The sequence below is a fragment of the Ornithorhynchus anatinus genome, chromosome X1 (genome assembly GCF_004115215.2).
Source record: "Ornithorhynchus anatinus isolate Pmale09 chromosome X1, mOrnAna1.pri.v4, whole genome shotgun sequence".
Lineage (NCBI taxonomy): Eukaryota > Metazoa > Chordata > Mammalia > Monotremata > Ornithorhynchidae > Ornithorhynchus > Ornithorhynchus anatinus.
The window spans coordinates 29,125,156-29,145,788 of NC_041749.1; the positions used below are offsets into that span (position 1 = coordinate 29,125,156).

The window sequence follows — 20,633 nt, forward strand, 5'->3', positions numbered from 1 at the left end:
TCTCAGTGAGCATATCTTCAAATAATCACAATAGGTTAAAGCAGGCCCACAGTGTGGTTCAAACTCTTCAAGCGCAGAAGTGGGAGAAGTGGGAAAAAGCCAAATTTAAGAGCTCATCTGGTCCCAACTTACTCTCCAAACTTGCCCAGGCTTGTGAGAAGACAATTAAAGGAATATAGGATGCAGTACACTCCCCAGGGATTGTGTAAGAGGTGTGCATTTGTGTGTGTGTCTGTGTGTGAGTCTTCTCTCTGGGAGTGACAGGAATGTGGTGATTGCCCTTTATGGAGCTTTATATGATTCCAGCATAAGGAAGTATCTGTCCTGTGTCCTAAGAAGTAGCATGGACTAGTGGGTAGAGCACAGGCCTGGGAGTCAGAAGGCCCTGGGTTCTAATCTTGACTCTGTATGTGTCTGCTGTGACCTCGGGCAAGTCACTTCACTTCTTTGTGCCTCAGTTACCTCATCTGTAAAATGGAGATTAAGACTGTGAGTCTCATGTGGGATGTGAACTGTGTCCAGCCTGATTAGCTTGAATCTATCCCAGCAGCTCTTAGTACAGCGTGTGGCACATGGAATGCCCTTAACAAATACCATTTTTTTTAAATGACAGGACAGGCATTCATTACCTATCTGAGGGAGAGTTGGCCTGGAAAGCTGAGAGAATCTTTCCTATGCTCTGTCTGGTTCCATTCTCATACCCTTCGATTTGAGAGCAGGGGTGCGTTATCTGGTACATTCGTCACTCACAGCACTATCAGATACATCCTAATGTTCTTTAGGGGTTATCTGCCACTTTTCCCTAGACTCATAAAACCTAGGTATTAGATTGAAAAAGGAAGTAGATCTGATCCCCAGGGCAAATCAAAGTTGCTCCCATCTGAAACACTTTGATATTTCAGTTGAAGTTTTGGGCACCATCTTGCAGTTAATAAGGATGTGCTAGGAGCCTCCTGGAGGATGCAGTGATTCAAAGGGAGAGAAGGGACTAGTCTTGTCCATTTCCTTTTCTCCAAGGAGGACCACACCCAGACTACTCCAGACAAATGGTTCCGGTTCAAAAGACCTCCAGGAAAATAACTTTCACACATTTCTTTGGAAACCTGTACTGAGGCCAGTAAGAAGGACCTAAGCCTAGTTCTTAAGATTTTTGATCTGGAGGTCTGGCACACACCAGTCAACATCCTCCAATAGGGGTATCTTGTAGTATAGGGGAGTGAGGAGAGGCCTATTCCATCTTGTTCCTGTGACATGTCCAAGAATATATGCCTTGCTTTTATGGATAGAAGTTGGGTTCTTTTTCATCTCCCGGTTGTGTAAAAAATATTTCTTTAAAGTTGATTTTTCTTTAAGGAAAATCTAAACCTACTTTAGCTTTCCAAATACCCTTCTCAGCTTTTTATCTGACTCAATGTAAGGGAATTTCCCTTCTGTTTTGATTCTGTTTTACACATCCACATTCATTATTTCTCATAGGTCTGGGATCAGTGAAACTGCAATCTTGGGGGACAAGGACCAATTTGTTTATAAAAGGCAGTAAAGTATTTGCTTATAAAAGGGGACTCCTTTCCAGAGCAGAGGAACTATTGTCATGTTTGTAGATCTAGGTCAGACCACTGGTAGGTGCCTATATTGCAGGTACATAATAAAGCTACAGAATTACTTATGCGCACATAGAGTGAGTGCATTAAATCACTAGGCAGTTCAACCTTTTCAGCAAGCCAAATGGCGTTTTGCCTGGCTCTCATCTCATCCATTAGTTAAGTAACTTGAGGGCATGGGAAATGTCTTGCTTCTTTTATACTTCCTCTAGCATTTACAATAGTCCTGGGTAGGGAATACATCTACCAATTCTGTTATCGTATTCTCGCAAGTGCTTAGTTTTGTGCCTTCCATACAGTAGGCACTCAGTAAATACGACTAACTTTGTGAGCTCCATATGGGACAGGAATTGTGCCTGACCTATCTTGTATCTACCCCAGCACTTAATACAGTCCTTGGCCCATGGGAGCACTTAACAAATACCACACCTTATTATTTTTACCCTGAGCATTGACTAACTCCAAAGGTCAGTTCAGTTTTGGTTATGTGTTTCAGGCAAATGGCATTTTTCATTTCCTTTCATTTTGAGTGTCTCCTGCTATTTAGTATTTGTTTTTCTTGCCTTCAGTTAGATTATAAACTTCTTGAGGGCAGAGACCATGTCTACATTTGTGTTTTGAGAAGTGCCTAGCATGTTGGTGACAATTTATAAATGTTTATTAGCCACTGTAAGAAAGCAGACAATACCATTAAGTGCAAAATGTATAGCTACAGTGGGTCTTCACCTTTCTAATCAATAGTATTTTCCTAATCATCAGTTTTAATGAATGTCAGTCTAAGTGGCATTCCAAAGATCAAAGTTAACTTTAAAATGCCCAGGCTAAAAAAGAGTCCTGGTTTTACCAGTATGTAAGCAGTTTTAATGGAGATGAAAATGTCTATTGACTGAACATAAGTACCCCAAAATACAAAACAAAATATCTTCTTCAGCTGCATAGCAAATATGATTCAAGAATTTACCACGAGATTTGATCACTAGCGTAAATATAACTCACCATAAATAAACATAGATTCATTGTACAAAAAACTCCGAGTCTTAATACAAATATGGTACATTTGACAGTTTCTGCAAACATTTTTTTTGTGTTTTTTTTTCCACTTTTAAAACCCAAGTTTTTTTTCCTTGTTCTTGAACACACAACAAATTAAACTGAAACAGTAATACTGGGAGAAACAGGATTGATTGGATGTGTTGCTTGATGCTCATAAACAACTGCTGCTGGAAAGTGGGATGAAATTAAAATACTGCTAAAGGACACAAATTTCCAAAGGATTTTTTTTTTTAGTTTTCTGAGGGCCAACCTCAATGGTGTCGTTTCTATGGGGACTCCAATGCAGGCTGTTGGGTCCCTGATCAGTATTCACTCAGTTCAAACATCAAAACCAAAGCAAATAAATCAAATTCTAAAGCATCTTTTTCTTTGGGTAGTTCAGGTCATAACCTTGATTGCTTCAATTTCAAGTCCTGTAGCCACTTAAGGAGAATTGGGTATTTATCATATTGATCTGAACACATGAAAGAAAGTTCTTAAATGTTCTGAAGTTGCTTCTTATATAGTTTTTCCACAGAAATAAAAGTCCTAAGTTATATATGCCATTTATAGGCTAGCATTACTCAAATTTAATTTATGTGAGCATAAAAAGGGCTACAGCTACAGCTTGAGCTGAACTACCCCACTTTACCTTTGATAGAAACCACCCCTGAGCACAGTAAAAATATATGTGAAAAACCCAGAGCCAAATTCTCCCCTCACCTGCATTTCTGGCAGGAAAGGGATGTCGAAGGCTAATAATCTGGGAAAATAGCTAGTTGGTCCTCAGGTATACCATATGAGCAAATTTAACTTAATTGATTTTAAGGTGAGAAACACAAGATCCCCTATTCTCAGTCCAATGGGATTCTATAGTAACAAAGCATCAGTCAAAAAAGAAAAATAAGCCTCTCAGTTGAAATCAGTAACCAATATTTCCAGATGATTTTGACCATCAAATTATATTTTAGTATTTTGTGGCTCTTTTAGGGAATTTAATTGCAATTGGTAGCTAATGTACCACAGAACGTATGTACATATCCATAATTTATTTCTTTATATTATTGTCTGGATCCCCCTCTAGACTACAAGCCCGTTGTGAAAAGGGAACGTATGTACCAACTCTGTTGAACTGTACTCTCCCAAGTGCTTAGTACAGTGCTCTGCACATAGTAAGTGCTCAATAAATATGATTGATTGATAAAACAGATCCATGACTCTTTATGTGTAAAAATGCCCTTCATTTGCTTATTCATTTATCTTGTAATATCTCTGAAAGAAAAAATACAAAAAAAAAAACTTTTTAAAATTTTTGCTGATTCATGACCCATATGATTAATACTACATCTTTGCTGGTCTCTTCTCTTTCACCCCCTCTCCCAAGTTCTTCCTGGATTTGCTGGGGTTGGCACTTTGGATTATTATCTTGGTCTTCCTGGGCTATAGTAGAGCCATTACGGCTCTCTCAAACAGGGCATGCCGGGCCTTTACTCCATCTGTCTTCAGCTCTCCACTTTCCTCGACTAGGTTGTGAATGAGATAAACTGGCACTCTGATACATTTTGGCTCCTTCATTATGCAGTAAAATGGCCAGATTGGTTAGTGTCAATTATTTTTAGGGAGCTACTCCTATTCTATGTTGTTTGCCAAGAACAGCACTGGAACATAGTACTTCAACCACACACTCCCAGTTACTCTAACAGATGACATAGAGGAAAGACTCTTATAGCTTCCATCTCATGATAGTTTTTTCTCCAAAGGTTTACTTCCAGCATGGAAGATCTGCCCATATTCCTGAACATACATAACAGCGGGACTCGCATCCTGTTCATTTCATCCAGATTTAAGTTAAAACATTTTATGATTAAACGGGTGCTAAGAAATATGTAGATCCGAATTAAAAATGAAATGAACCATGGCTCTCTCAGCTCTTTGGTCCATTAGAGATTGGAATACTAAACTAGTTGTGCAACAAGTTAAAAGTCCAATTAACCAATTCCCCTTTGGAGGGAACATTTGGCATTTATTGATTTGTGCACATAGTATAACAATTCTTTCAAGTTTTTCTTTGAGTTGGAGGTGGGCATTCCTTTGCATTGTATACCTTACATAAGGGGTTGTTTTGAATCCACAAAGGGATTACTAGAAGTCTATTGAGATTTCCAGAAAATCCCCAAGAAGCCAGAAAATTACTGAAATGATCAGAGAGAAACACAGTCTAAAAGATTTCTCTTCTGGGGATAAGAAATTCACGTGTGCCCTATATTAATAGATTATGTGTATTTTGTAGGCAACTAGTGATCTTTCCAACCAGTGTGTGATACTGATGAACAAAGCTTTGAGTTTTCTTGTGGAGGTTTTGATGTAGCTTTTGGAATCAGCAAATTGGCTATAGTAAAACCATCTACAACATTAATTGTCCATCAATAACTCTCACCTACTCTATGTCTGCAGTGCCAAATAGCCCTTAGAGGACCGTGTACTTAGAGTTCAGTCCTTGAGTGTTATACAATTCCCATTCTTGGAATTGCATTATCTCTGGAATCCAATGCAGAAAGACCCCAAGCAAGAAAAGTGGAAAGAGATGGGCACCAGGTGAGAACAGCAGGGTGAGGCTGCTCAATCAAGACCTGAATGAGAATCACTCCTTCTGCCTTTACCATGTGGTTCCAAGTTCCCCACATATTCTTTGATACCGCTCACTCCAAAGGAGTCTTCCCAGGCACACGGGCAGCCCAGGGTTAAGGTGTCATCTTTGTAGTGGACATCAGCTGATGGCTGCCTGAGGAAGTGCGGTAGGGAGGTTTGGGGACTGGGTGGAATGGGAAGATCAAATGCTTGGCTTTCTCATACCAACAAAGAGAAAACAAGAATGAAAATCATGAACTGCCTTTTTTTTTCTTTTAAGCTATGGAGGAAATCAACCACAGAGATGTCAAGGGAGAACATGCAGAGAGCTGGATGGTGGGCTTGGGTGCATGTTTGCTAAGGGAGTCCAGTTTGATCTGGTGCCTGGCCCACTTGTTCCAGTTCTTGGATTCTGGTCCTGACCACCTCCAACTCTCACTTCTAGGGGGTGCAGATTCCCTCTGCTTAGCAAGTGGTGGCCAGCGATTGGTGGATGGGAGGTTGGAAGCAGCGCACGTGCTCCACGGTGGAACTGTCCGTCTCCACTGACTTCATGTACTTGTTGAGGATGGCAAAGATCTCATTGTTCAGGATTTGGTACTTCCTGATCCGGTCAGCCATCTTCTTCAGAGGCTTAATGGGGAAAGATGGGAGAAATGGAAGGAAAGAAAGAGGCATGAGTCCAAGAGTGCTCCAAATAACTCCAAGGCTCCCAAGCTCAAATTTAAAACTCATTTTATATGGGATTTATTAAAAACTTACTCTGTGCTAAGTGCTGGGGCAGACACAAATCAATCAGGTTGGACACATTCCATGTCCCACATGGTTTATAGTCTTAACCCTCGTTTTACAGATGAGGTAACTGAGGCATAAAGAAGTCAAGTAACTTGCCCACGGTCACATAGACACGTGGTGGGACCGTGATTAGAACGCAGGTCCACTGACTTCCAGGCCAGTGCTTTATCCACTAGACCATGTTGCTTCTCTATCTCATCCCTGAAAAGTAAAGCCAGAGCAGATAAGGTATATAACTCCTAGATCTTTTTCCACTGTATGGGACACCCTGATTCACCCTTCTCTGGTATGAACAAGGTATTCATGAATGCGTATGCATAGTAACTTCGCTGGTTCTCTCTCTTTCTGTAAAGCTGCAGTTGCTCAGTTACTTTATAGAAGTCAAAAGGTTTTTTTAAATTTAATCAAGGACCCAAATTTGGGGTCCCACCTCAGTCTGGAAGCAGCTTGCTTACCACATTCTTTATGATCTCATCCTTCCCATCCTGCCTCTGCACCTTCAGCAAGTGGTAACAGAAATCAAATAGGTCAAAGCGTCGCTGCTGCCCTAGGAGAACAATGATGGAGCAGCCAGCCCAGTTTAAGCCATCTCCAAAACACTGTCTAAAGGGGAAAAGAGAGAGAGAAAGAGAAGAGAAATGAAGATTCCACAAGTCTACAACATTGAACATTAGTTTAGGAATGAATGTTCATCTACAACAAAGGAGGAAGAACATCTTAGGAAACTGAAGTATCAGTCTAGTGGAAGCTATTGTGGATACTTTAGAGAAGAGGAATCATTGAGCCTGGGGGCTGATGGAGCGCTACTTCATTTCCCAATCCTGCCCATTTCTGAGAGACCTGTTCTCACTATGGGCTGCTGATGCAGATTCACCAGAGAGCTAGAGAAGAACACAATGCTCCGGGATTATTCCCTTGAAGTGGAAATACATCTGGCCCCTTCTCTCTAGTTTAACAAAACCTTTCTTCCTCCCTCAACAGAAGAAAATTCTTGGGGGCCTTTGGTGGTGCCAAGAATTTCCCCAGAAGCAGTCTTCTTCTAGCTTGGTAGTTCTCACTGATTGTGTTTAGCTGTTGTCTGAATGTCTTCATAAATAGTTGTACATATGAAGTGATTTATGGCTTAGTGTGATGAATCGGGCTAAGGTTATGTCCCCCGCCACTGTGTATGTGTAGACAAGAACCAAATGCTGAGAATATCCCATTTAGTGTAATTAGAAAGAAGTCCTAGCCCATGGGATACCAGGGTCAGGGGCTCTTCCATTTGAGGAGGTACCAAATGAAGTGTTTTTGAATCCACTTGTAAGACCACCCAGCAGCCCTCATGCCATGTGGCTGGTCTGGAGTGCAACTCTGTCATAGGTTTCAGTTAGACATAAGGAAGAGTTATTTTCATGGTGAGGGGTTTTGAAACATGAGTACTGGCTACTAAGGGTGGCTGTGGAAATTGCTTTCCTGGCAGTGGTAAGAACATAAATGAATCCACTCATTAGTATAGGTGTAAGCCTGCTTGGGGGTAGGGGGATGGACTAGATGATCTCTTGAGGTCCCTCTTCCCCAAGCAACCAACAGTGACGTTCCAACATAGGCCCATGTTCCAGTCCCTGATTTTGTCATTGTTCCCAAGGCTGCGAACTATGGTGCTGGGGCACAGGAGAGTGTCATCAAAAGAGGGGACAAGGGATAACGAATGGGGAATCTGGCCCTCCAGGGTGCTCCCAGGTACTCACTCGGCTGTGAACTCATTGGTCCCCACCGGGATACAGTACACGAACTGCATGGCGCTCCAGAGTCGGTGAAACTCCACACACTCATCCACGTGCATGACCCCGTTGGTGGGGGGTGGGCCGCGCCAGATGGGGTCCTGGAGGTAGCTCCGGATGCGTGTTAGGATCACCTCAAACATGGACAGTCCACAGCACAGTCGCTCTTTTGTCAACAGATCGCCTTCCCGGGCAATGGCGATTTGCTGTGAATAGATAGAACTTTGAAATCCTGCTGGAGAGGGCTCCTCTTTCTTTGGGAGCTTTTCTTTCTGCCTCACCTCCTCTCAGTTTTTTCACCCTGCCAAGTGTCCCCCAAACCAAAAACCCAACCACACAAACTCAAGAAAACTGGTTCTTGATGTCTGAGGCCTCGATCAATGGGACGACACAAGAGGTCTGGTGGCCTTGAGCAAGCCATCACTTCGCATCCTCAGGCTTGTGGATCAGTGTATTTGTCAGAGAGCAGAACTACTGGTCACTCCAATGGTGGAACTACTGGTCATTCCAGTGATTCTGCTCCTTAACCAGATTGAGCCAAGGGCGAGGGGTGGGGTTAGTTTGGTGGTGGGGGGGGGGGTGTTCAACACTGCCTCAGATACAGCTGGGAAAAGGGGCAATTTAGGGAGCAGAACTATTGGAATACAGGTAATTTGTTCTTTGAAATCATCCCATCCTCACCGGGAACCTGGGCTGTGAAATGCCAGCTTGCCCTGGGTCACTAGGGCAGGAAGAAGAGAGGCTGAAGGCCCTCAAAGAGGCTCAGGGCCCATAAACAGTGGCCCCTTTAACTTACAGGTTCTGGACGATCTCCTGCTTTGTCCTCCTCAAAACCAGCTCTGAAGGTCAGAGCAGATAGTGTAACTGCAAAAAAACCCCTTACTATCCTGAGGGTTGTATCGCTGTATACCTTTGTATTGACTCTAAGAATGTTTGCTCTATAAGGATCACTTATTCTCTCTTCTTTCCTTGACTCTCCTAAATTCACAAGGGAAAGGGTAAGGGAAAGAGGGCTCTCTGGTTTGGGCCCAGTGCCTGATGAGGGCAAGAAAAACTGCAGAAGTGGCAGCCATTGAATACTTGGGAATATGAGAGAATTTTACTGTTCTTCTCTTTTCTTCTCTCCCTCCTCCAACTCCTTCTCCTAGCCAGATACCCTGCCCCAAATTTGCCTCCATACTGAAAATTAAGTTAGCACCCTTTAGGGGCCCTCCTAAAATCCTGGGTCCCTTAAACATCAGCATTGATTGACTGGATGTGATTTGCCCCTGGCTCTGAATTGGTTCTCTAAACACATTCATATGTTTAAGTATAGAAGGAGGATCTGATGATGCCTTATACCTCAGTCATTATACTTCCCTGAGAGTTACACACTAACTCCTCTGTCTTCTGAATAGAAAAAAACCCAAAGTACATTTACATTTAGTAGACACCAATTTAAATTGGGCATTAAAAGGGAAAAAGCTTAGCTGGGGATAGGAAGTGAGGAGTAAATGAGCAATCAGTGAAAGACAAAGGCTACAAAGGAAAGGAAAGGCAAGGCATCTTGGGGCAGATAAGGTAAGTTTACCTGTGGTTATATTGGGAATTACTTCCTATAAGGAAATTACTTTGGAGGTTCAAATTCCATCACTACGAAATTTAAATCCTCCTCCACACCCTCAACACCCAAAACCACTTTATATAATTTCCTATATAGTTCTGTCAAAGCCCAAGTGTATTCAGCACTCACAATCACAACATCTCACAATGTTGGCAGCAGCCTGGCTGACTGCCTGGGGTGAAGTAGTGAAGGATTCTGGAACTTTGCCCCAAATACTTATGGTGGTTTTGGAAGAGGGAGGACAAAGTTCTGTCTTTGTATATGATTCCCACTCCTGCTGGCTCCTAACTCCAGTCTAAACAACAAACTTCAAAGGGAACTTTGGGCAGAGACATCCAAGATCTGAATTATTCTAAACACACTAATGACCTAGTTTTCCAACTTCTGCCCAATCTCTTCCCTGAAGCTTGATGTTAACTCTGCAGGGAGAGTGCCTTAGCCATCCGCAGATTTTTTTCATCAAATCAGTCAATTTTCAAATATTTAAATTAATGGCAGCCTAACCAAAATTCACAGACAGCCTCCTAGCCTCTCTATACCCCCTCCCACTCTACCCTGACCGTTTCCAAGAGTGGGATTTGAGCTTTCCTCTTTTTTTCCTTCCTGCCCTTATTTCTTGTGTATTGGCACATGGTAAAATGTGAGATCCAATCCCATAGTTCTTTCCTGCTCATAGGGAATCCCAAGCACCAGCTGCCCAGATCTTTTGGACTCTGGGTGGGTTTCTAATAGTAGATGCACCAATCTCCTGCTCCACAAATGGACTCATTCTACCTGTTTAGCTTTCTGAAATTGGAGTCCTGGCCCACTACAGTAGAAATGAGGTTCTTCTGGCCTTATCAGAAGCTGAAGAGAAAGGAATTAAGTTTCTGAAAATAGATTTGTAGCTAGAGCTACAGACTATTTTGTCTCCCAATGAAAGGTGTTGGGAGCCCCATCACCTTAATTTGGGCTCTTACCTGAGGAGTTCCCAGTCTCTCTATTAAAGGGACTAGGTGAAGAGGGGCGTACTTTGCTTCCAGACGCTTCATCCGGACTTCTAAGCGTTCCCCTTCTGTCAAATAATCAGCAAATAGGTACATGAGTCTCAGGTATGAAGATGGAGGACTTTTCAGATAGCCTCTTTCCTTCATGTCTATCTCCCCCTAAACACTGTAAGCTCCTTGTTGGCAAGGATCATAACTACCAACTTGGTTGAACTGTGCTTTCCCAATTGCTTAGTATGGCACTCTGCACACTGTAAGCACTCAATAAATACCATTTGATTGATTAATTGATTCCTTGCTATTGCTCTGGTACTTAGAGAGTAATAATAATAGTGGCTTGTTAAACATTTGCTATGTGCCAAGCACTCTTCTAAGCACTGGGATAGATACAAGTTAATCAGTTTGGACACAGTCCCTGTCCCACAAGGGGCTCACAGACTAAGTAGGAGGAATTTAATCCTAGATGACATAACTGAGGCACAAAGAAATTCAGTGACTTGCCCAAGGTCACAAAGCAGACATATCCCTAATGTGATGCTTACCTTTGATGTATACTCGGGGCAAAATGTTCTGGAATGGAGCCGCATGGAGCAAATCACAGACTTCTTCCTGGGACTTTAAGAACAGGGTGGGAGAAGAAATGGAAGGGAAAGAAGAGAAAGAACATTATTTTAAAATAGATAAGTACTCCACTGCTCCCAGAACTTCACTGACTCATTCCTCTTAGTCAAGAGCATAGCCATGATTTTAGGTTGAAGAAGCAGAGTGATTGGGCAGCAATGGAGATTCCTGCCTGTAAGTTTCATTACCAGTGTGCTTCACTGCATCAACCCTTTGGAATTGAAGGAGAAATCTGAAAAATCTCATTTTATCTCACTTCCTTCATCAGTGATCCTTGTTATAGGGACTAAGGAGTTGGCTGAGGACCCGGATAATGGTTTATGCCCTGGTTACAAGTTTTTCTTGCAAGCACTGATGTTGTTCCCTCCCGAAAGGAGAAATACCTTGCCAGTTTACAGGGCTGACATGGATTTTTGCAATAGTAACCCATACAGTTCAACAATACACCAGGGATGAGGAGACACCAGACCAAGAGCAGAGTATGCTCATGTATGTAACAGAATCACTGATAGCAGACCACTTCTGGTTGTGGTGAGAGGGGAAAGAGAAAAAGTCATTATCATCATTAATAGCATTTATTCAACCCTTGCAATATTCACAGCATGTTTCTATGCACTAGGGAACATAATAATAATGAAGACTTTTATTAAGCACTTCTTATGTGCCAAGCATTATGTTAAGGACTGTGGTAGGGAGCAAGATAATCATACCAGACACAGCCCCTGTCTCACAGGGGGCTCAAAGTCTTAGAGCAGGGGAGATGCAGATATGCTATCCCCATTTACAGATGAGGAAACTGAGGCCTGGAGAAGTAAAGTGACTTTCCCAAGGTCACACAGCAGGCCAGTGCTGGAGCTGGGATTAGAACCCAGGTCTCCTGACTTCCAGTTCCATCCTCTTTCTACTAGAGAAGTGGAAAAGGAGTGTATGATCTAATTGTGGGAGTCTGTAGACATACCACAGACAAATGGGTAAGAGCACAGATACAAATGATAGAGACAAAAGTGAAAATTAAATAAATATATGAATAAACATATATACACATTGGCTTGATGGGTGACAGGACCAGGGAGGTGGGAAAATAGATTAGGCAACAGTTCTTTAATGTGGAGGAGGGTTTTTGGAGGACTTTGAAAGTGAGGAGGAAAGGAAATGATTTGACAGATTTGATAAAGGAAGAAGTTTGATGCAAGGGGAAAAGTGTGAGCAATGGGTTGGAAGCTGGAGAATCCTGAATGAGGTACAGTCAGAAAGTTAAAAGGTAGAATTGTATGTAGAACTGAACAAATTTTCATAGACTGTGGATCACACATTGGTCCTAGCATTTCACATATGAAGAAGATCCCACTGTCAATCAATCAATAGAATTTATCGAGCACTGACTGTGAGCAGGGCTACTAAGTACTTGGGATAGTACAACATAATATAACCGACGCATTTTCTGCCCATACTGAGCTTACAGTCTAGAGGGGACGTCAGGCATTAATATAAATAAATTATGGATATGTACATAAGTGCTGTGGAGCGTGTGGGGAGGTGGTTGATAAAGGGAACAAGGGAGGGCAATTCAAAAGGGATTGGGAAAAGAGGACAGGGAAGACCTCTTGGAGGAGATATGCCTTAAATAAGGTTTTGAAGGTGGGGAGAGTAATAGTCGGATGTGACATCATCTTAAAACATGCAAGAAACTACACTTAGTACTTGCATCTTCTCATGTTAAAATCTTCACAAACTATTATTTTGTGCAGAAGTCTGGAAAGGATGTAAGTCCAGGGCAACTTCCAGACCACTGCCCCTTTCTGGCTTGTTAGACTGTAAGCTCCTTGAGGGCAGGGTTCATGTCTATGAATTCTTTTATACTATATTCTCCCAATCATTTAGTACAGGGCCCCGCGGCCAGATGGCCCCGCTTGCTACACTTACTCTGCCCTCAGCAAAGCCTCAGAATGAGAAGTAGAAATGTACAGGGTGAAGACAAAAAAATATTATCAACCTAGCTGTGGGTACAACCAGAGTCCCGAGGTGAAACCTGTTCTGGCTTTTAAGGTGGGAATCGCAGAGGAGAAGCCCCAACCCTATTCACCTGGACCCCCAAACTTATGTGTATAAGTCTTCTAAGAAGTGCGGGTCTCTTTCCCTAGGGCCCCATAATCAGAAAGGCCTAGTGGATAGAGCACAGGTCTGGGAGTCAGAAGGACGTGGGTTTTAATCCCAGCTCCCCCACTTGTCTGCTGAATGACCTTGGGCAGTCACTCAACTTCTCTGTACCTCAGTTACCTCATCTATGAAATGAGGATTAAGACTGTGAGCCCCATGTGGGACATGGGCGGTGTCCAATCTAATTGGCTTGTTTCTACCCCAGTACAGTGCTTGGCACATAGTAAACTCCTACTAAATGCCATTTCAAAAAAAAAATCCCAAAGACCCTGTTTCCATTCCCTCTGCTGTCTCAGGCTTTGTCTCCTCTCCCCACCCCAAAACCCTAATCTGCTTGATTCCCCCATTTTTGATATTCCCTGAGTGTATTTCTGGAAGGTTTATTAATCCAACATGAAATTCTGTGCTAAATGCTGAGCCAACCTTGTGCAAACAAGCGAGATCCCTGAAGGATGTTGACCTAAGATTTAACGGGGACTCGGAGTTGTTAATTTGGAGAACCACTGGAAGCGTTGGAGACAGGGATTTTTAGACTCTGCTGCAATTGGGCTGCTAATTGAGTTTCTGCTCTGCGTGAGCCTGAATAGGAGTGAAAAAACAATTCTCCTTTTTGTAGCTTCCAAGTCCCTAGATGACATTAGGCTGAAAATTGTGTGGGAAAACATTCTTATCCCTGCCCGGGGTAAATCTGGCCTGAACCCTGGTCTTTCCAGATGGGTGGAACTGGCATTTCTGCCCTGAAATCATGAGGTCTTCCTGTTGGGCAAAGGCCAAGTAACTTGCCTTGCAATTTTAAAATGTCCTTTGCGGGTGTCCAGAACACTATTTTCTCTTATTGGAAAAATTGTTTGGAAAATATCATTTCTAAAAGCTTTCCCACTGAATAGAGAGCAGTTGCCTTGGGGAAAGGGGACATGTAAAGGGAACTGGCGCCTAGTATAAGAAACATGAATAGAAATCTGACTTTTCAAAGTGGAAAGGTCACTAGGATAAGAGGCTGGAATAAGCTTTCTTTTCTAAATTAATATTAATATTTCTCTCTCATTTTCCCACTTCAAATACTTTATAGGTCACAGTATTAAGTCTGATCATACTGGTCAGCTTTAAGTCCTGTAATTCTATCCATTATTTTTGGTCCTGAGGCGGGGAAAAACAAACAAAAAAACAAAAACATGTCTTTCCACTTTGGCTTGCAAGGCCCATCTACTGAATTCTCAGAGGTCGGGGCATCCTAGAGAGATATGGTAGGGCTATGCAGGGAAGAGGAAGCCATCAAGCGCTTAGTGCAGTGCTCTGCACATAGTAAGCGCTCAATAAATACTATTGAATTTTAAGGGTAGAAGCTCTGCCCTCACATCTGGCGATGTGACTTTGGAGAACCGTGAAGAACAAAGACAGAAAAGACAGAGGACTTCTTTTGGCTATTCCTTAGGGATGACCACAACCCCAGGCTGATCCAATCACTGCTGTTTTAAAGATCTTTCTTATCGTCAACCGGCTGGTTTGTTAGCAATATTTGGGGCTCAAAGACTTGGATAAATGCTGAAATAGATCGGTTTCCGCCCGTCACCTCTGAACCTCATTTGCAGCATGTCAAGCTCCTTTTTCTACCAAATGCCCAATTTGAAAACATAAGCTTGGTTCAGATGAAACGGAAGCCATTTCAATCTACCCAAAAGGGCCAGATGAATGAAACTGGTCTGTTCCTGTTTCTTTTGGCAATAGAAATTTCTCAGTCCCAAGCTCCAAAGAAAATATGTGCTGAACTTCTGGTCTGGATTTAGGAAATCATATACTTCCTGAGGACCATAAACTGGGGAAGGGCCGTGAGATCTTTACTGTAGAAGCAGCATGGCCTTGTGGAAAGAGCACAGGACGGCTCTGCCACTTGTCTGCTGTGTGACCTTGGGCAATATAGGACAGGTGCTCTGTCTGAGCTGATTAACTTTTATCTACCCCTCCGCTTAGTACAGTGCCTGGCACATAGTAAGCACTTAAATACTATAATAATAATATTATTATTACTGTAACGTTGAGTTTAGTTTCAAAGGCATATGCGGGGAGAGAGACCCTTATAACAAATGAGGAATATTCTAGCTGGTAAAATTAGCCTAAGAGAGTGGCTTATGCTGGGATTTTCCCAAATGCCACAATGGAAAATATGGAATGGGGAACTGTTGGCAGGGATATATCTGAATTTGTATAAATTTGCTTATATCTTATAGCCTTTTTTGGGAAATTTTGCAATGTTATTACTATTAAGGTTGCCACTCTTTAAACTTTGCTCTTTAGAAAGATCCACTTGGATTCTCTATACTAGAGCTATTCTCCGGAAGTAGTGGTGACACAAAGTTTGAAGAAAAATGGCCTTGGAATGTGAGCCTGTTGGAGGCAGTCAACTAGTCTACCCAGTATCATGATCCAAATTCCCATCCCTCAGAAAACCAATGCTGGTTTTACTCTCTCAGCCTGGCCACATTCCAAGAATGCCTATGGACAGAAGCAGGGCTTCTGGGCACAGTTATAGAGCTTCCTCCCGCTCTATGAATTAGTCTACTGCCTAATTATCTCAGCAGGCCCCATTGAGAGCTGCTGGCTAAAAGACGGAGGACAAGGGCATAATTTATCAACAAACAGAATGATAAAACGTGGTAAATGGCTATCAAAGCCACCCTGATCAAACTGTGAAGTTTACATCCCTAAAGGACTTTAGGAAAGACCAATCAAAAATATTTATTGAGTGCCTGTGCAGAGCACTGTACTTGGGAGAGTGCAATAGAATTAGTTGAAATGAGCTTACGATATAAAATTAATTACAGATAGGAGGAGGTAACAGAGCATAAACATACACACTTAGACTGTGAGCCCTCTGTAGGAGACGGACTGTGTCCAGCCTGATAAATTTGTATCTACCCCAATCCTTAAAACAGTGTTTGATACATAGTAAATGCGTAACTAATACACAGTTAATGCTTAGGTGGGATGTGCTAAAGGGGGATTAGGTGGGGTATAAGATGAGGAGATTAGAAATGAATTGGGAAAGACTTCCTGGAGGTGATGTGACATCAGGAGAGCTCTGAAGTTGGGAGAGCTATGATCTGTCAGTTGAGAAGTGGAAGAGATGAGTGCAGGGCACAATGAATGGGAGAAGTGCTTGAGAGGAATGAAGTGTGTGACTGGTAGAGAGGATCATGGATAAGTAGAAAGGAGAGAGCTGACTGAATACCAGATGACGATGATCAAGAGTTTCGGCGTGATGCAGAGAGGAAAAGACAACACCGGTGGTTTATGAGGATTGGGGAGAGGTACAGAGCGACTTTTTATTAAGATGATTTGGGCAGTAAAGTAAGACATGCACTGAAAAAGGGAGAAACTAGACACAGACCAATGAGGAAAGTGATGCAGGAGTCAAGCTGCTATGACAAGTAATAATAATAATAATTATGGTATTTGTAAAGCACTTACTCTGTGCCAGGCACTGGACTAAGCGCTGGAGTGGATACAAACAAATTGAGTTGGACACAGTCCCTGTCCCAAGTGGGGCTCACAGTCTCAATCTCCATTTTACAGATGAAGTAAGTGAGGCACAGAGAAGTCAAGTAACTTGCTCAAGGCCATGTAGCAGACAAGTGGCAGAGCCAGAATTAGAACCCACGAACTTCTGACTCCCAGGCCCATGCTCTATCCATTACACCAGGCTGCATGGTGGCTGTTTGGATCAATCAATCAAACAATCAATGATATTTATTAAGCACTTATTATGTGCAGAGCACTCTACTAAGTACTTGAGAGAGTACAATACAACAGAGCTAGTGGACACGCTTCCTGCCTGTAACAGGTTTTTAGTCTAGAGAGATGGAGAGGAAGATGCAGATTCTGGAAATGCTCTGGAGAAAAAACTCACATGGGGGGTTGAAGGCAGTGAAGCCTAGAGAAACAACATGGACCTGGGAGTCAGAGGACCTAGGTTCTAATCTTACCGCCACCATTTGTCTGCTGTGTGAGCTTATGCAAATCACTTGCCTCAATTATCTCATCTCAAGATTACGAGCTCCATGTGGGACAGGGACTGTGTGAACGTATTAGCTTGTACCTACCCAGGTTTTTCGTATCATAAAAAAAAAGAGTGGAAGAGTCAAGGATAATGGATGGGGTGTTAGAGATGGAGAGGATGGTGGTATTATCAACTGTGATGAGGGAGACGTCCTCCTTGATAGCTTCGATTTTACTATCAAAGTAACTGACAAAGTCATTAGGGGTGAGAGATTGGAGAAGTTGGGGAAGGGGAGTGGCGTTTCAAGCAGGAGTCAACGATCGGGAATCGTGAAAGAGGTAGGGGATTGAACTAAAAGACCCTTTCTAGCTCTATGATTCTGCTCATCATTTCAAAATCTTAACAGGCCTGCACTAAAGGTCAAAATGAATGCCTCAGTTCACTGAGAATCCCTAGTTGGCTCCTAAATTGTCTGTAGTAGCATACTGGTTCCCTCAAATAATATAAACCCTGAAATACAGGTTTGTCATATTTAGGTTTTGGATTTTAGTAGTGCAGGTTTCTTCTCTTCAACTACCCAGTTTTAACCATACTAATGTACAGAGAGGAAATCTTTTATAAGCTGGGGCCAAGTTCTGCCAAGTTCAAATGGCAGAAATGCTTAGTCCCGGCCCCTTAATTCTGAATGCCACCCAACATTTGCTTCAGGCAGCCTTCAAATAACCACTTGTGAATAGATTTATAAGGAGTGAGTAGAAAAGAGGGAGGTTTTGACCGTTTTTTGGAAAACTACACTACTTTTGTTGCTATGTCCCAGGCTTACAAGGCTAGTTAAAGGATACTGGCTGGAGGACGATGGGTGAAGGGCTGAAATTAAGATCTCTCTCTTCCCACTCTCAAGATCCCAGGAGGAAGAGTTGATGTCCCTGGGCTCCGAGTAAGCTACTTTTGATGAAACAGCCAACGGAGCAATTGTGTTTGTCCCTTCTTCAGTTGAACTTTATTAGCATTGATTCGAAGGACTCAACCTTGGGAGGGTCCCTTTATTTTTCCAATGAAATAAATTCAGGCTGCATCAGCCGCAAGCAACAGAGACTCCTAATCCACATCACAAAGAAAAAATGAAAATCCTAAGCACATGATTAGAGCCACTTCAACTTTCAGTCCCTGGCCATCGGCCCCCAGGGTCTCCTCATACTGGTGTGACAGCACGTGGCCCATATGTTGTGTCAAACGGTTCTCTCTGTGAACAACTGGACCACAAAACCATACTGTGCCTCAACGAGCAGGCTGACTGGAGTTGCCTGCTTCTCACCCTGTGAGAAAGGCCCCAGGGGGCCAGGGACATTTATTACAAATCACTGGTCTGTGAAATCACCAAGTTTATGGAATGGAAAAAAATGAAATTAGGTCTGTGTTCTAATTAAAAAAAGGCCCATTTCCCCTCCCTTCTGAAGCCTTAAAACCGAAGCAGCGTGAATGGCTGCCGTGGGACGCCGCTGCCGTGGTGCCAGGTTGCTGTGGCATTGATGCCAGGTTGAATCCAGTCTGGTACACCTTGGGATGCCCCTGCAGTCATTGGATAGCCTGGTTGTCTCTATAGCCAAAATGTCTTTTTCACTGCTATGAAGAATGCCTGGGTGGGTGATGGAGGTTTGCTTTCAATTCTAATGTACTTATTCATTACTGTACATGCCGGCAGTCTGTCTGTCCAGGGGAAAGGGGGTTAAGCTGGGCATTCTTCACCCAACTCCTTGGCACAAGGTCAGAGAAGTAGCATGGGCCTTGGTTCTAATCCCAGCTCTGCCCTTTGCCTGATGTTGGACAAGTCACTTGACTTCTCTGTGTCTGTGTCCTCATTTGTAAAATGGGGATGAGGTACCCGTTCTCTCTCCCCTTTAGACTGTGAACCGGGTGTGGAGCGCAAAGTGTATCTGATCTGACTGTATTGTATCTATCTCAACATTTAAACACTGTACTTAGCACATAGTAAGTAAATACCACTATTGTTGCTATAATTGTCGTCAGAGGCAGTTTTTCCCCTTTTCCCTCTTTCCTTAATTTGGAAAGGACAGAGTGACTGCACCTTTTTAAAGAAAGGAACCACGACTTGGTGAGCAGAGGGAAGGTCACACAAGACAAAACCATTTATGCAATTATTCATTTGAAGACAAGGTCTCTTCTGGGTTTCTTTCTTACTTTTCTGACATAATCCACATGAACTATGCCATTTCTTCGGTTTGTACTCCCCAAGCACTTAGTAGAGTACAAAGTTTTCAGTGGCTGTCAAAAAATAGTACTATTATTACTGTTCCCCCATTTGGGGAAGCAGCATGGGGTTAGTGGATAGAGCACGGGCCTGGGAATCAGAAGGTCCTGGATTTTAATCCCAGCTGTGCCACATGTCTGCTGTGTGACCTAGGGCAAGTCACTTCACTTCTTTGTGCCTCAGTTACCTCATCTGTAAAGTGGGGATTAAGAGTGTGAGCCCCATTGTAGTACAGAGACTGTGTCCAACTTGATTAATTTGTATCTATGCCAGCGTTTAGAACAGTGCTCAGACAGAGTAAATGCTTATCAAGTACTATTATTGTCATTATTATTATTATTGTTTGGATTTGCAGAGTTCTTGGACTCTGTTTGCCTTCTTTTAATCTGGAGTCAATATTCTCTAACTTTAATTCAAATGGATGATATTTCTGAAGATGTTGTGTTTCATGCTGGCAGATTTTGGCATAAAGTGCTAAAAATAAAGTTGTCAGGGGCTGAGGATGCATCTTACCGGAAATAAATCTAGAGATTAGCAACACATCTCTCAAAAATAGGATTTTTAAAAAAAAATTCTGGTTGGAATTTCCAGTAATTTCTCTTAGTTGATCTTTTCTTTACTTCTTGCTTTTCAAAACTCTTATGTACGATTGCTGAAATGGCCCTGTTGCCTAGTGGATAGAGCAAGGGCCTGGAAGTCAGAAGGTCCTGGGTTCAAATCCTAACTCTGTCACTTGTCTGCTATGCGACTTCAGGCAAGTCACTTCACTTTGCCTCATCTGTAAAATGGGGATTAAGACTCTGAGCACAATTGGGAACAAGCACTTTGTCCAACTTGATTACTTTGTACCTACCCCAGTGCTTAGAACATTGCTGGCACATAGTAAGTGATTAGCAAATGCCACTTAAAAAAAAAAAAAGGAGGCCTTCCTGAAAAAAGGCTCAAAGGTTTTACTTGTCAGCCTCATGCAGTAACTACATGTTTACTGAAGTAGCTATTCTCTGGTAGGAATTAAGAAAGAAAATAAACTAGCATTTTGCAAATAGAGAGTGCTATCTACATACAGCAAGTGATTATTACTATGATTACTCATAAAATCTCCTGGAAAGGAGAGAGAATTAGCATGTGATTAAGAAGGATCAAGATGCCAAAATATTGCTCTTTCTCATTCATTCATTCATTCA

At 42.5% G+C, this 20,633-nt stretch overlaps 1 protein-coding gene across 2 annotated transcripts in view; it reads right to left on the reverse strand.

The window, feature by feature from the left end:
* Positions 1 to 2,439: 2,439 nt before the first annotated feature.
* The window catches only part of CYFIP2 (cytoplasmic FMR1 interacting protein 2), a 95,109-nt gene continuing 76,915 nt past the window's right edge, over positions 2,440 to 20,633 (reverse strand). For both annotated transcript variants that reach the window (XM_029052157.2, XM_029052156.2), the window contains exons 27-31: positions 10,951 to 11,023; positions 10,382 to 10,476; positions 7,787 to 8,025; positions 6,512 to 6,659; positions 2,440 to 5,894 (exon numbers count right to left, since the gene is read on the reverse strand). In XM_029052157.2, coding sequence (XP_028907990.1) covers positions 5,727 to 5,894; positions 6,512 to 6,659; positions 7,787 to 8,025; positions 10,382 to 10,476; positions 10,951 to 11,023 — 723 coding nt within the window. In that variant the 3' untranslated portion in view covers positions 2,440 to 5,726. The remainder of the gene's footprint in view (positions 5,895 to 6,511; positions 6,660 to 7,786; positions 8,026 to 10,381; positions 10,477 to 10,950; positions 11,024 to 20,633) is intronic.